This window comes from Eubalaena glacialis, chromosome 1, assembly GCF_028564815.1.
Source record: "Eubalaena glacialis isolate mEubGla1 chromosome 1, mEubGla1.1.hap2.+ XY, whole genome shotgun sequence".
NCBI classification, from domain to species: Eukaryota; Metazoa; Chordata; class Mammalia; order Artiodactyla; family Balaenidae; genus Eubalaena; species Eubalaena glacialis.
In genome coordinates this window covers 86,280,749-86,297,731 of record NC_083716.1, presented here as the reverse complement: position 1 = coordinate 86,297,731, position 16,983 = coordinate 86,280,749, and the positions used below count along the sequence as shown (strand labels likewise).

At 38.9% G+C, this 16,983-nt stretch overlaps 1 protein-coding gene across 3 annotated transcripts in view; it reads right to left on the bottom strand.

Moving 5' to 3' along the window:
* The window catches only part of B3GALNT2 (beta-1,3-N-acetylgalactosaminyltransferase 2), a 51,473-nt gene that overhangs the window by 12,961 nt on the left and 21,529 nt on the right, over positions 1 to 16,983 (bottom strand). For all 3 annotated transcript variants that reach the window (XM_061182250.1, XM_061182258.1, XM_061182265.1), the window contains exons 4-6: positions 16,688 to 16,881; positions 11,225 to 11,320; positions 1,625 to 1,735 (exon numbers count right to left, since the gene is read on the bottom strand). In XM_061182250.1, the coding sequence (XP_061038233.1) occupies positions 1,625 to 1,735; positions 11,225 to 11,320; positions 16,688 to 16,881 (401 nt within the window). The remainder of the gene's footprint in view (positions 1 to 1,624; positions 1,736 to 11,224; positions 11,321 to 16,687; positions 16,882 to 16,983) is intronic.

Sequence of the window (16,983 nt, the reverse complement as noted above, 5' to 3'; positions counted from 1 at the left end):
TGGCTAGTCCTCTTTGAACAGATCCTTCTAGCAGAGCTGTCCCTGTACAAAGCAATGTTTTAATAAGGCCAGTAGAGAGACAGTGTCCTGCAGTGATGGTGGGAAAATCGCCATTCAATTCAGAATATGGTTTGTAGCTGAATGTGGAGGAAATCTCTAAAGGTGAGCGCTACAGATTCCAACCTTGTACGTCTACAAAAGATTGCACACTCTTTTTTTAAAATTGTACAATCTATACTGTTTTGGCTTGTTTAGTACTTAACAGTACTTTATGTTTATTAACTTCTGTCTAAAAGGTCACAGCTTGGCTTTTATTTTGTCTTTAAAATTTTTCTGACATGATTACTTGCTGGCAAGGCAGCAAGACTTAGGAAAACTTACAGCTCTACACGGATTTCTTAGAATAGGCTACTAAGTTATCTGACTTTTTTTTAGGTTAGCTGAGTGTTTAAGCCATCAATGCCCTCCACAACCATATTCACCCCCAGAGCAGATCACTTGAGTCTTTACATTTAAATCTAGCCCTCAATTCAGAAGTAAACTGATTTCCTTTTGTGCAACCAACTGAGCAGTACAGAATTCTGGCATGTTTTGGATATTTTTAAGTTTCATACACAGAAAAGGAGGCAAGATATTAAAGGCACCTGCTTTGAAAATAAGGAAAGAAAAAAAACTATAAATCCGTAAAACACTGTATCTCAAGTAAAGGACTTTTCAGAATCAAGGATGAAATCTGATACATGGCCTACAAGGCTAAGGTGGTAATTACACATGAATTTGTGGGTCTATCTGTCTAGTGTCTTTTCCCCTCACTGGACTATAAATTCCACTGTGGGCCAGTAATGGGCCTATTTTGCCCATGACTGTGCCTGGCTCACAAGTGTGCAGTAAATGGTTTCTGAACGTGTAATAACAAACCACATGATTTTCATTTCAAATTCAGGGATTAATTTACGTGAATAAGGTTAATATTTAATGGAATGTACTAAGCTTGTGACCTTAAATGCCAAGTGCTTTCCTAATCATTAGATCAGAGCATCAAGGAGAACAATTCTGACATCAGCACATATACCACTTATTTACTTAAAGTTCACCATTTTAAGTTTGCCTACACCTTCTTTTTCATCCTACACTTACTTTGAGAAATTTATTGTCAAACTGTTTCAAATTTTAAGAAAATTTGGTAAATGAAAAATAAAAGTCACAAATCCCAACAACATAAATGAAAGTGAATACTCAACCTTACTTTCTAATACTTTTATCTATAGTATTGTAACTGACATCATACTATCAAGGTGAGATAGTGAATATTCTGAATACTATAGAGTAAGTGAACTTAAAAGAACATTAACTTAAAAACTATGAAGAAATAAAACATCGCACTTTCTAAAATGCACTAGACTTAAGGCAAAACTATATATTTACTAAGGTTGAAGTTACAAAATCATAGAACATTTGCGTTTTTCATCTTTACTGTGGTGACTCAACATTTTCTAGTGTATATGTTCTAAAATAATAAGATTCATTGTTCCAAGAGTTAATGTAAAAGTAAACTTAAAAACACTTTTACATATTAAAAAATGCTAAGGTGTGCTAAACAACCTTTAAAAAATGAATGACTTACTGTTATGACTCTGAGAACTCCTCCCCCATCATTGACTGTCACTTTGTGGAGATTTCTTGACACAAGGCCTTGGAGGTCTTGGCTCTCCCACACGATTGTACCTTCAAAGCTCTTTTGTGGAAAGATGAACAGTGAGTCGGTTTCTTTATTGCTGTCATTTAGGTTTTAAGTAAGTTTCTAGAGAAGAGTTTATTTTTTCTAAGACACACTGGTTAAAACTTTTACTGCCCACTAAGACACCAATGCTAACATTTTGGTGTATATCTTAGAGCACATCTAAAACAACAGTTACAAAGACCTTATAGACAGTTTTACATGCTGCTGTCATTTCCCATTGCATCAAAGGCATTTCCTTATGTGACTGCCGCTGTTACAACTGCTCTTTTTCAAGTACTTGTAGCAATACTGCTGAGTGAATGCATCCTGATTCACTCAGACATCTCCCTACCGTTGGCCATCTGGATACTACCAAATAGCTACTAAAATAATGTGAGGCGTGTTTTAGTGTAAATGTTTATTTTTCCCCAATACTTTGTTTTTTATTTAAAATAAATTCCCAGAGGTGAAATTACTGGGACAGGAATACAGATACTTTATATGGATTTTGGTACACACTGCCAAACTGCTTTTCAAAAACAAATTCTAGGGCTTCCTTGGTGGCGCAGTGGTTAAGAATCCGCCTGCCAATGCAGGGGACACGGGTTCGAGCCCTGGTCCGGGAAGATCCCACATGCCGCAGAGCAACTAAGCCCGTGTGCCACAACTACTGAGCCTGCGCTCTAGAGCCCGCGAGCCACAACTACTGAGCCCACGTGCCACAACTACTGAAGCCCGCGTGCCTAGAGCCCGTGCTCCGCGACAAGAGAAGCCACCGCAATGAAAAGCCCACGCACCACAACGAAGAGTAGCCCCTGCTCGCCGCAACTAGAGAAAGGCCGCGTGCAGCAACGAAGACCCAGTGCAGCCAAAAATAAATAAATAAAATAAATAAATTAAACAAACAAACAAATTCTACCTGTAGGGTCATTAGCAGTTTATGAGAATGCCAGTTGAATTGTCCTCTTCCCAGTATGGGATATTAGTAAAAGAAGTTAAGCTAATTTAGTAGATTTAAAGAAACGGTTCCTCATTTAATTGGTGTTTCTTTTGATTTCTAATGATGTTTGTGAATTATAGTCTCTTCTGGGAGTTGCCTTGTCATGCTTCTTTGCCATTTAGCTACTGAGTTTTATATTTTTCTTATTAATCTGTGTAAGCTTTTAATAAATTATCTTAATACTGTATATTTTATATACTAAGAATGTTCTTTCAGAATTTTTTTAAATTTTATTTTATTTATTTTTAACATCTTTATTGGAGTATAAGTGCTTTACAATGGTGTGTTAGTTTCTGCTTTATAACAAAGTGAATCAGCTATACATATACATATATCACCCTATCTCCTCCCTCTTGCGTCTCCCTCCCACCCTCCCTATCCCACCCTCTAGGTGGACACAAAGCACCGAGCTGATCTCCCTGTGCTATGCGGCTGCTTCCCACTAGCTATCTATTTTACATCTGGTAGTATATGTAAGTCCATGCCACTCTCTCACTTCGTCCCAGCTTACCCTTCCCCCTCCCTGTGTCCTCTAGTCCATTCTCTATGTCTGCATCTTTATTCCTGTCCTGCCCCTAGGTCCTTCAAAACCTTTTTTTTTTTAGATTCCATATATATATGTTAGCATACAGTATTTGTTTTTCTCTTTCTGACTTACTTCACTCTGTATGACAGATTCTAGGTCCATCCACCTCACTACAAATAACTCAATTTTGTTTCTTTTTATGGCTGATTAATATTCCATTATATATATGTGCCACATCTTCTTTATCCATTCACAAATAAATGGAAAGATATTCCATGATCATGGATTGGAAGAATTAAAACTTGTTAAAATGTCCATATTACACAAAGCAATCTACAGATTCAGTGCAATCCCTATCAAAATACCAATGGCATTTCTCACGGAAATAGAACAAACAATCCTAAAATTTGTATGGAATCATTAAAGATCCCAAACAGCCAAAGCAATCTAGAGAGAAGAACAAAGTGGGAAGCATCATGCTTCCTGATTTCAAACTATATTACAAAGCTATAGTAATCAAAACAATATGGTGTTGGCAAAAAAACACACACATAGATCAATGGAACAGAAGCCCCGAAATAAACCCATGCATATGTGGTCAATTAATTCACAACAAAGGGGCCAAGAATATACAACAGGGAAAGGACAGTCTCTTCCACAAATGGTGTTGGGAAAACTGGACAGCCACGTGCTTAACATGAACGAAACTGGACCACTAAATTATGCCATACACAAAAATCAACTCAAATGTGTTAAAAAACTTGAACATAAGACCTGACACCAGGAAACTCCTGTAAGAAAACATAGGTGGTAAGATACTTGACATCCGTCTCGGGGTATGATATTTTGGATTTGATACCAAAAGCAAAGGCAACAAAAGCAAAACTAAACAAGTAGGACTACAGCAAACAAGGGAAACTATCAACAAAATGAAAAGGCAACCTGCTAAAAGAGAGAAAATATTTGCAAAATCATGTATCTGATAAAGAGTTAATATCCAAAATATATAAAGAACTCAAACAACTTAACAGCAAAAAGCCAAAGAAGCTGGTTTTAAAAAATGGGCAGAGTATCTGAATAGACATTTTCCTAAAGAAGACATACAGGTGGTGAACAGGTGCATGAAAAGATGCTCAACATCACTAATCATAAGAGAAATGCAAATCAAAACCACAATGAGATACTGCCTCATATATGTTAGAACAGCTAGTACTGAAAAGACAAGAAATAACAAGTGTTGGCGAGGATGTGTAGAAAAGGGAACCCTTGTGCACTGTTGATGAGAATGTAAACTGAGGCAGCCACTATAGAAGAAAGTTTGGAGGTTCCTCAAAAAATTAAAAATAGAACTAGCATATGATCCAGCAATTCCACTTCTGGGTACTCATCCAAAGGAAATGAAAACACTAACTCGAAAAGATATATGCACCCCCATGCTCCCTGCAGCATTATTTACAATAGCCAAGACATGTAAGCAACCTAAGCGTCTGTCAATGAATGAATGGATAAAGAAAATATGGTATCTATATACAATGGAATATTACTAGCCATTAAAAAGAATGAAATCTTGCCATTTGTGACAACACAAATGAACCCCAAGGGCATTACACTAAGTGAAATAAGTCAGACAGAAAAAGACAAATACCATAAGGATCTCACTTATCTAAAATAAACAAAAAGAACTGAATTCATAGATACAGAGAACAGATGGGTGGTTGCTAGAGGTGGGTGGTGGGAGGTGGCTAAAACGAGTGAAGGTGATCGAAAGGTGCAAACTTCCACTTGCAAAAAAATAAGTCTTGGGGATGTAATGCACAGCCTGGTGACTGTAGTTAATAATACTGTATTGTATATTTGAAAGTTGCTAAGAGAGTAGATTTTTCTTTTTTAATAAATTTATTTATATTTTTATTTTTGGCTACATTGGGTCTTCATTGCTGCATGCGGGCTTTCTCTAGTTGTGGCGAGAGGGGGGCTACTCTTCTTTGCGGTGTGCGGGCTTCTCATTGCAGTGGCTTCTCTTGTTGCGGAGCGGGCTTCAGTAGTTGTGGCACGTGGGCTTTAGTACTTGTGGCACGTGGGATCAGTAGTTGTGGCTCGTGGGCTCAGCTGCTCCGCGGCATGTGGGATCTTCCCAGACCAGGGCTCGAACCCGTGTCCCCTGCACTGGCAGGCGGATTCTTAACCACTGCGCCATCAGGGAAGCCCCTAAGAGAGTAGATCTTAAAAGTTCTCATCATAAGAAAGATTTGTAACTATGTCTGGTGATGGATATTAACTAGACTTGTGTTGATCATTTTGCAACAAATACATATATTGAATCATTTTATTGTATACCTGAAGCTAATATAATGTTGTATGTCAATTATATCTCAATTAAATAAATAAATAAATTTAAAGAGACTGCCCTCTGAGTTGAACTAATTAAATTCTTATAGTAAAAGAAACAATGTTTCCAATAACTGGGAAGAGCTCTAAGGTTGAAGCTTAATTAGTAAAACCAATCCCTTAAAACACTACAGGAAAGCTGGTCTAAGAGAGAATTTTGGCAACAAGTAGCAATGTCTAAGGGGAGACAGAATAATTGGAAGATATAAAGCACTCTGGTCACATCCTACCTGAATGAGACAGCTCTCAAAAACACCCACCTCCCACTGCTGTAATCAAATTCAATGCTCAAACCAAGTACAGTTCAGATTGTTTTTTAGGTGCCTTGAAATATCAGGAAGGAGGTTCCTAGCTATTGGCCACAAGAATTCAAACCACTCTAATGAGCTAACACCCATCGAACATGAATCAATAGACATTCTGGTTTATACACTCCGCAAGGTCAGCATTAGGACCCGAAAGCTAAGTCCTAGACCCTTGACTGTGTGAGGCTGCTTTGGGTTAATCATGTGTCTTTCTCCTGGCAACAACGACCTCTTCCCCTTGGGGTACTTTACTTTCTTCTAAAACTTTAATAGTGATAAAGTTTGGAAGGACTGATACCAAATAAGTTTAGGAGAAAGAATTGATAGGACTTAGTGAGTGCTTGGATATGAGAATTGAGGATTAAAGCCCACAATTCTGGTTTGGGTGCCTGAGAAAAAGGAGATACTATGACCCAACACTGAAAATACAGGAGGAGATGAGAATGGGTGGGCTGGAGATGCTATCACCATAGAACGCCCAGGGGACATTCCAAGTGGAGGAGTTCAGTAGGTGGCTGAAGTGTGTATGGAGTTCATAAGAAATCTGGGCTGCAGTAAACAGGTGGTAATAGATGAAACTGTCTAGGAAGAATGAGTAAAATAAACAGAAGGCTGGGTATCAGATCCTAATGATTAACGTTTAAGGGGAAAACGAAAGAGGAGATAATGAAGTTATGTACTGGGAAGAAGGACTGAGCCAGATTAAGCTGAACCAGAAGAATGCATATCATATAAGCTAAGAGAAAACTGCAGTCAACTAGGGTAAGGACTCCAGGTAAGTGTCCCCTGGAGGTGGCAGTTAGGTCACTGGGAATCTTTGCAATTATAGTTCCAAATGAACCATACCAAAGTAAAAGCTATAGTGACCTCAAAAAAGCTTCACTTTGAAACTACAAATCTGGCAAATACGATGACAAATCAAGTAATTCTCTGTCCAGTCCATTCAACTGACACTTGGCACCTGACTCTGCCCGGCACCCAACTCCATTTTGTTTGACTGGGTTGTGATATAACATCAACAATGTTGACTAAACTGAGTAATTACCAGAAAAACTCATTGGCCCAAAAAGTGATCCTGCTTTTTTATTCACTCAACTGATAACCAGTTGTTTTGCTATGAGAGGAGGGAGGAGGTCTACCTTCTCCACCTCCCCGTACCTGCTCCATGTCACAGTTAAATTTCTACTCCCCACTTCTCTCACATGCCTACTTTCTACTCTCATACAAAGTAATCACAAAGCTAGGAATCTCTGCAGATGCGAAACAGCTTGTTTATGGCAAGTCCCTGCTAAAATCATAAAACCAAATTAAAAGGTAGGAAAGAACAGCACGGTATAGGTTGGAAAAATGAGCTCTCATAAGTCCTCTCACCCATAACGTAAGTGAGCTATATGTGCAACCCATGCTGTCCATTCTTCTGTGTCCTATTTCTAACTCGTCATCCAAACCAACAGAGTAGCTTACACATACACAGTACTTTCGTGCCTGTAACTGTTAACGATTTCTTGTGGATTGGAGAAATGACTACCTCAAAAGAATTTCAACTTTCATAAAAAATAAGTATATAAATACCCATGATGCTAACAATACTGTCTCTAGTGACTCGGGTTGAATGAAAACAGTCTTTTTATTGAAATTAGTTTCAGGTTTCAGGTGCACTAAGAGAAATATGAAATTAGAGAAATAAATATTTTAAAAGAAACACACAGCAGTCTCCATTTAAATTTGTGACCCCCAGTGAGATTTATGCTTTAGTGAGTCACACGACGAAAACAGTGCAAGAGCCCTGCTTAGCTGACAAGCCATACTGCTGACGTTACTCTAGCCGACTGTGAAGTGTGGAAGGAATAAGATGATGAACAAATCAACCACTTCTCCCCTGCAGCTGGGATCAACGATCTGTTTTTCTTCGGGCATTCTCTGCTGATGATAGGCAGGCAAACCCATTCATCACTATCATTTTTTCTGTGCAAATAAGCCCAATTAGGCTTAAGGCAGCAAAAATGAGTATCTATATAAAATTAAACAGGTTTTCAACAAAAATAGGATTTTGTATAAAAGGAAAGAATATGTTATCTTTAAAAGTTTATTTTTTCTTTTAATAAAAGCTAATATATATTTATTTCAGAACATTTAGAAAATAGATACACAGAAAGAAGAAAATAAAAATCATCCATAATCCTACTCCCCCAGATGCAGACACTATTAAATAACTGCGTGTTTATAAAAGGAAAAAAGGTTATTCAGATGTAATGAAAAACCAAAAGCCAGTTTAGCTTAAAGCGTCAAGGGAAATAAAGATCACAAGGCTTTAGCCAGTAAAAGTCTTAATAACTAAAACGGCCACTACCTGACTTGGCTGAGTCCTTCCCATCCTGAGTACCTACTGCCATATATACCATCCTGAACACTGGCAAGGAAGGCAGCTCCTTGCCCCAACCTAATTTTTATTCTGAAAAGCTTCAAACCTACAGAAGTTGAAATTACCACCCAAATCCCCTAGACTCACCAACTATTAACATTTGGCCACATGTGCCTTTTTTTTTTTTTTTTTTTTTTAACGTTTTGGCCGTGCCGCACAGCAGGCGGGATCTTAGTTCCCCGACCAGGGATCAAACCTGCACCCCCTGCAGTGGCAGCGTGGCGCCTTAACCACTGGGCCGCCAGGGAAGTCCCTGGCCACATGTGCTTTATCTCTGTCTCTAGACTCACATACTTTTCTGTTGTTCTTTGTTGTTGAATCACTTGAAAAATACATTTCACCTTGACTTCAGCATGTATTTCCTAAGGACAAGGACATTCTAAGGGAAAGTAATGGTTTTTTGTGGACTCATCAAAAACTGTAATTCTTTCTACGAGGCTGACCAAGATAATGGAGCAGGCCCCATAAGACTGTGATTAGCCTGAAGTTAATATTACAGCTTATCTTCTTTCTCCTTGCCCCACACTGTGACTCCCTCCTCTTAGAGTTTCTCTACCTGCGCACCGCTGACATCTGGGGCCAGATAATTCTCTGCTGTGGGGACGTGTCCTGTACGATGTGGGATGTTCGGACATCCCTGGCCTCTGCCCACAAGATGCCGGCGCTGCCCCACACCGGGTTGTCTCCAGACACTACTAAGTGTGCCCTGGGGCCAAACGGCCCGGGGGAGAGACACGGCTTTTGAAGAACAGGAACCCCAAGTCCAGAGGAGGCCCAGCAGTGAAGAGGCCAGCACACATTGATTCACCGAACGCTCACCGTGGGGCGGCATGTTCTAAACGCTCTCCATCCAGGAAATCATTTACGCCCTAGCGTAACCCTCTGAACTGCATGCCTCTTACAAAGGAGGGAAGGGACGCAGTGAGGCGAAGGAGCTTGCTCCAGGTCACAGAGCCACCGACAGGCAGCGCAGGGACTCAACTCACCCACAGGCGGCTGCTCAGGCACCTGTCCCAGAACGTGCCGCCCCAGCTGCCTTCCAGGCGCGGCAGCCTTTCCTTTCCTATTTGTGCCAACCCGCGTGAGCCGTCTGTGAAAATCAATCCTCCAGCAGGCTCCAGACCTTCCTGGAGAGCACCTAACACAATGCTAGTGCTCCTGGTCCCCTCAGAATCCCACTCCTCGCCCCTGGGAATCACAAAGTCTGAGTGACGTTCCGCCCATGCTGGTTCTGAGTAGAAAGGCGGGACTCTCATTGATGACTTGCTTCAATCCTAAAGGAGCAGACCAATCAGTGCAGGAAATCTGCTTACAGCTGTGACTGGGACACAGCAAGTTAAGCAGAATATCGGTGCTGGCTCTTCTAGCCTCACTTGGACATAAGCTGCTTTAAGGGCAGGGATCTTTGTACTATGTCTGAAATAGCCCCAGTGCTTGGCATATACTAAGTTCTCAATAAATATTTTCTTAGTCAATGAGTAAACAAACCAAAGAGTAGCTTCCTTCAAAAACTGAGATCCAACACTTGGCCAATACTACTTAGTTGAGCCACTACTTTTAATTAAGAGTAAGAGACACCTTTGATGGTACATACTTCATTTAACAAGGAAAAAAGTTCATATATGAAATTTAAAAAGGTCATATAGGTAGGCATTCTCATATAATGTTGATGATTATTCAAATTGATACAAACTGCTAAACTGTCCTCCAGAAAGAAATTATCTGCCTCAAAAATGTGTAGAAATTTGAACCAACAGTTCACCCTAAGAAGATAACCAGTTATGTACACAAAACAGAGTGTAAGGATGTTCACTACAGTCTTTTTTATAACACTGAGAAACTGGAAAATTTTTTCCAGTATGTTTTAGTTTTGCTTTTCTGTAAAATGCTTTTAAACAGAGGTTCCCATAGGTGAAATAAAGGAGCTCCCTTTGACAGTCACAGAATTAACATGCAAAGTTTAACTACCTGTACTCATCTCCAAAGATCCACAGCACCTTATAAAATGTGTGACTTTGCTGTTACATAAATGTGAACAGCAACCCACACGCCTGGTGGTAGGAAGATGTTTCCTGGTTAGCCAGCAGGGCTGGTCAATCATCCAGCTTCCACATCTTAATTCAGCGTTCATGTCGCCGGGGGAACTTGTCAACTAGAGCTCATCTAAAGTGACCGCCAGAGGTGACCGGGAAACTGACCCCTACACTGTGGTTCCAAAGCATGCTGTTCAGAAATGTACTCAGACAAGACTGCAATAGCCTGGAAAGGCTGAGGTTGATGGATGAACAATCTGTTCATGTCCAACTGTGTAATACACAGTGTAATACAACCACATTTGGGCTTACCTCCAGGGCTGATGAGGGCACCTGGCAGCCGGGGTGGTCTCTACCTAAGAGTTATGTTTTCAAACATCTTCCACTTCTTGGAGAAGTTTTATTTATCTTGGAAATGTGACCGATCTCTTTGCCATTATCCTGTCTGCACTTCCCTCCACTCCCCTATTCTTTAGATAAGCAAACTATTTGATTTACTCATATGGTACCTGTGCCTGGTCTTTCTATCAACCACACCTGTTACTATCCTTTGTCACTAGAGCACTCATGCAGTTCTCTACTCCACTAAATAAACCATGGTAACATGCAACGCTTTTCAAAGTGCGGTTTGGAACCTTTGGGGCATGATGCAGCTCTCTGGAGGGAGGAATGCAGAGTGCTACAGCTTAGTACATCCCCGCTGGTAGCCTCATCCACCACTCTGGAGGGCTGTCCTGGCAGGAGAATATGCAGAGTCTGCCTCTGGAAGCACATCCTCAGGCCGACAGCAGCCTGCACTGGGACCAGAGTCTCTGTACTCCAGCCTGTACCTCTGGTAAGATGAACTGCTCCACGGGCTTGTACCACAGCTTGTTCACCTGCACACCACAGCTCGGAGGACTGAAGCGAGCAATGAAGAGGGCCTCCTACAGATCGGGGGGAAAAAGACAAGAAGAAATACCCTATGTCAGACACGGCACATGCAGCAAGTTTTCAAGTTACATGTTGGTCAGCTAATTCTCAGTCACTAACATTGTTCTACTGTGGTTTAGGCATCATTTGGGTTTTCTAGTGCAATCATGGTTATTAAATAAAGCTACTGAAGATAAGCAAAGTTGTCATGAAGTTCTAAAACACTAAATATAATCCAGATAACCTTAAAAAAAAAAAGACACCTTGAAATGAGGAGCATTAGGGGAAGTGTAAGGTGTTAAATTAAGCCGACTTATTAGGCTTAGCCCCAAAGGGTTAAGAATAAACTTAAAGATCACAGATTTCTACATAGAACAAAGGTACTCAGGAATCCCCCTTCAAAAAGAACCTTTAGAAGAACAAACAAAAACAAAAAAGGGAACAAAAAAGAGAACTGATTCTCATTATGTCTATTGTTTGCTTTGGGCCCTTCCTTCTTGTTTTGGGCAAGAACACTTCCTTGTTCTCACACCTATTCTTAGACACCGATTTGCCACAGGGGACGCTTCTGTTAAAGCCACCAAGACCATGCAGAAGTTCAGAATGAAGGGGGTTAATGAATTAGCGTAGTTCTTTCATTAACATCAGCTCTTGGCAATGCTGTGGTAATATTTTTTTATATCGTGACTACCTGTGAACCCATTATGATCCACCTGAGATTAGGCCTTCCTTGAGGACAAAGATTAACATCTTCTTGGGTAAAAATATGGCAACTAAAAGTTAAATCAACATGATCAAAATATTATACATCTGAATCAAACTACTTGAGTGACAACTCAAACATTATGAATAGTTTAAAAAAAGACTATATATACTAAGAAAATTAATTAAGTATCAAAAAAAATTCAAGATTGATCCTAATTTCTAGATAAGGTTGACAGTGGAATTCAGAGTACTGCTATTCCAGTTACCTATTTGAGCTTCGATATCAATGAAACCTTTAACCACAATAATATATGAACTCCTATACTTGAGTAACATGACAAAGCTTTTCTCACTGGAATCATAATGGCTGGAATCATCACTAAGATTTGTTTCCTCTCTTATATATTTATATTTATGTCATTAAGCACATTTACAAACCACATAAATTCTTTAGAGGATAAAGGAATAGGATAAACTGCAAACAAGAAATTTAATCTTCATTGATTTGTGTGTTTATTGGTGACTCTAACATTGTACCTGTTAGTAACAATCAACATTAACAATAATACAGGGGGACTTCCCTGTGGTCCAGTGGTTAAGAATCCAACTTGCAATGCAGGGGACGCCGGTTCAATCTCTGGTCAGGGAACTAAGATCCCACATGCCATGGGGCAACTAAGCTCGCGTGCCACAACTACTGAGCCCGCATGCCACAAGTAGAGAGCCTGTGCACCACAACTACAGAGCCCATGTGCTCTGGAGCCTGTTCACAACTACAGAGCCCACAACCCTGGAGCCCACACACTGCAACTACTGAGCCCACAGGCTCTGGAACCAGCATGCCACAACAAAGAGCCTGCATGCCACAACTAAGACCCCGTATGCCACAACTAAGACCCGACACAGCCAAGAAATAAATAAGTAAATACAAAAACATTTTAAAAGATGCCTAAAAAAAAATGAACAGAGTTCTGCTTCCAGTGATATCAGACCAATTCTCCTATAGATAACAATTATGAACAGTAGACAAAACATTAAAAAAAAAAGAAAGAGCTGAAGGCACTGGAATGCACACAAAGCAGGCAGAAACTGGAGGAAAAGCAATACCAAGGAGATGAGAAAGACACTGGGTATGCTTCCCCCACTTTTTTTTTTTAACGGCTCTTTGTCTGAGGCAGACCTCAGGGGGCAACTAAAATTCTGAAATAAAAACTGCAGTCTTTCTGTTTGCAAATCAGAAGGCAGGGTGGAGACAAACACATCAGCTAACAAGTGAGGAAGAAAACCCCAGAAAGGAAAGGGTCACAGAGAGAATCCTCAATTCTTCACATAAATTCTGTCCTAATCTGTGGCTGACTCACGAAGTACATATTCAAAGCAGAATCCAAGCAGCCCATCTAAGTCCAAAAGAATAGACTAGAGATTTCAGCTGCTGCTCACTACAAGGAAGACAGAGTTTAGAGTCTGTGCCCAACTAATTTAACTGACTGCTAAAAGAAACAAACAAAAAATCAATACTCCTCAAAGAATATAACAGGATCCAGAGATCCTATAATGAATTATTCACAATATCTAGGATATAATCCAAAGTTACTCAATGTAAGATAAAACAGGAAAATGTTACCATGTGCAAGAGAAACAATGATAATCAATGAAGACAGGCCAAGATGACTCCAATTTAGAATAGCAGACAGGATTTTAAAACTCTTATTATAAGACATAGACCTACTAGAGAATGGACTTGAGGATATGGGGAGGGGGAGGGGTGAGATGTGACAGGGTGAGAGAGTGTCATGGACATATATACACTACCAAATGTAAAATAGATAGCTAGTGGGAAGCAGCCGCATAGCACAGGGAGATCAGCTCGGTGCTTTGTGACCACCTAGAGGGGTGGGATAGGGAGGGTGGGAGGGAGGGAGATGCAAGAGGGAAGAGATATGGGAACATATGTATATGTATAACTGATTCACTTTGTTATAAAGCAGAAACTAACACACCATTGTAAAGCAATTATACTTCAATAAAGATGTTTTAAAAAAACAACAAAAAAAACCTCTTATTATAAGTAAGGTCAAGCCCACAGAGAAAATATGCTCAAAATGAATTTAGAAAAATAGGAAATTTTAGAGAAATATAAATTACAAAAGAGAATTAAATGGAAATTCTAGAACTAGAGAGTACAGTATCTAAAAAAAAAATTCACTGGCTAGGCTTAACAGATTTGATATGACAGAAGAGTCAATAAATTTGAATACTGATTAACAGAAATTATCAAATTTGAAAAAGAGAGAGAAAAAACTGAAAAAAAAAAAAGTTTTGTGATCTGCGGGACAGTACCAAAAGGTCTAACATACATGTAACTGGAATCCCAGAATGAGTAGAGAGAAATGGGGCTGGGAAAAAATTTTTTGAAGAAATAAGAGCTGAAAGTTTCCCAAATTTGGTAAAAGACATAAATTTATGGATTGAAAAACCTGGCAAACCTTGAGCAGAACAAGGAAAAACCACACCAAGGTACAACACAGCCAAACTGCTTAAAACCAAATACATATAAAGAGAAAAATCTTAAAATTAGCCAGGAAAAAACAAAACCCGTATTACATACATCATACATGGGAACAATATGAAGGAAGGTTGACGTCTCATCAGAAAAAATGGAGGCCAGAAAACACTGGAATGACATCTTCAAAATATTGAAAAGAAAAAAAAGTCAACCCAGAATTTCAATATCCAGAAAATATCCCACAAAAATAAAGGAGGGGAAGAATAAAGGCAAATTAAAAACATTTTCAGAAAAATGAAAACTAAGCAAAATCATCAGTCAACTTGCACTATAAAAATTGGCACAGGATTTGATTTGGGCTAAAGGAGACATTCAGGAGGAATGAAGAGCACCAGAAATGGTAAGTAAGTGGGCAAATATAAAAGACTTTTTCCTCTAAATTACTTTAATACAGTTAGCTGTTTAAAGCAAAAATTGTAACACTGTGTTGTGGGATTTATAGCACATATAGATATAAGGCATACGACAACTAGAGCAAAGAAGACGGGATGGTAAATGGAATTATATAGTGGCAAGGTTCTTATATTTTACATGAAAGGGTACAACGTTAACTTAAAGAAGACTGAAAAGTTCAAGATATATATTGTAATTCTTATGTCAACCAAGCTCCCACAAAATAATAGTACAAAGAGCTGTAGCTAAAAGAACAACAGAAAAATTAAAATGGAATTGTAAAAAATACTCTATTAACCCGAAAGAAGGCAGGAAACGGAGGGAGAGAGAAACAAATAAGAAAAGTAGAACAGAAAACAAACAGCAAAATGAAAAACTGAAATCCAACCACTTTAACAAATGCATTAAATATAAATGGAATAACCCTCCATGTAAAAAGCAGAGACTCCCAGACAGGATAAAAAGGAAGACCCAACTACATGCCATGCACAAGAAATACAATTTCCAGCAATATATAAAGAATAATATGTTGTGATCAAGAGGAATAGGAAATTGATTTAACACTGCAAAGTTAATAAATGTAATTCATCACAGTAACAGACTAAAGGAGGAAAAACCCTGGAAACATTCCAGATGCCCATCAACAGAACACATAAACATCATATATTGTTGGAATACAATGTCGCAATTAAAAGAAGGAAAAGGAAAAATTCACTGATACACACGATAACATGGATGAGTTTCAAAACCATTATGTTGGGTGAAAGAAGCCTTACACAGGAGAGTGCTTAGTATATGATTCTATTTACACATGAAATCCTACAACAGGCAAAACTAGTCCATGTAAAAAAAAAAAATAGAACAGTGGTTGCCTCTAGGTAATGGGGTAGGGTAATAGGAGTTTGGATTACACAGGTTTACACAGTTTAAAAAACTGAATGCACCTTACACTCTGTAAATTTTTTTAAACCATAAACAAATATTAAAGTCTACTTAATTATATGCACACTAAAATGTTTAGGGTTGAAGTGTACTGATGCCTATAAGTTAATCTAAAATACATTTTTAAAAAAAGATAGATCAATGAATGACTACAGATGTCATAAAGCAAATACAGCAAAATATTAACTATTGTAGAATTTAGGTGGTGGATATATGGGTGCTCATTGTATAATTCTTTCAAGATTTCTTCAGTTTAAAACCCAGGGACAGATCTTTTCAAATACAATTCCTTGCTACACTCCTTCAGATACACTCTGTGAACAAATTAGGTTTTCTCAAATATCAGAAACAGTAACCCTAGCTGTTTTAAACTTTTATTCCCTCTATACCCTTATTACAAAAAAGATTTAAAGCAGCTGTTAGCCTGTATTATGGTGATAGACTTTTAGGGTTGGAAGAAAGAGGCAATAAGACTTGCTTATACCTGTAAGTCCCAAACTTTAAATATTCGTTATCAACTTTTGAAATTCCTTAGGATTTAGGGGATTTTAGGTTGGAAATTTCTAATCTGGTCCGACTCCTCCTTTCCTAGGTATAACACATTTATTCATTGGAATTCTCTCCTCAAACTAGCACTGTAATACATTACACTATAATGTGTCTAATCAATAAGGGAAGAAAAGTGGAAGTCTCCCAAGCTACTCATTGCCAGGAGGAAAAGCTGATGATTTTGAAAGAGAAAAGTGGGGAAAAGCATGTACAAAGCAGTGCATACCTCCTGTTCTGCTTGATAAAGCTTGACGGTGATGTTCCTTTGGAAACCCACATCATTGGCATCATAAAACACCCCGAGGCTGGTAATAACGATTGGATAGAGAACTCGGAAGCTCACGCTGACAACTCGGTCCTCAGAGAGCCCTGATGAAGTGTCTTCCAAAAGACTGAACGCCTCAATTTCCTGATTCAAAACTAAGGAAGTAATGAGAAAAGGAGTTTTACATAATCAAATGAAAACAACCTTTTATTTTACTAATATGAAGTGGGCTTGATAGTAAAATCTAGATAATTATA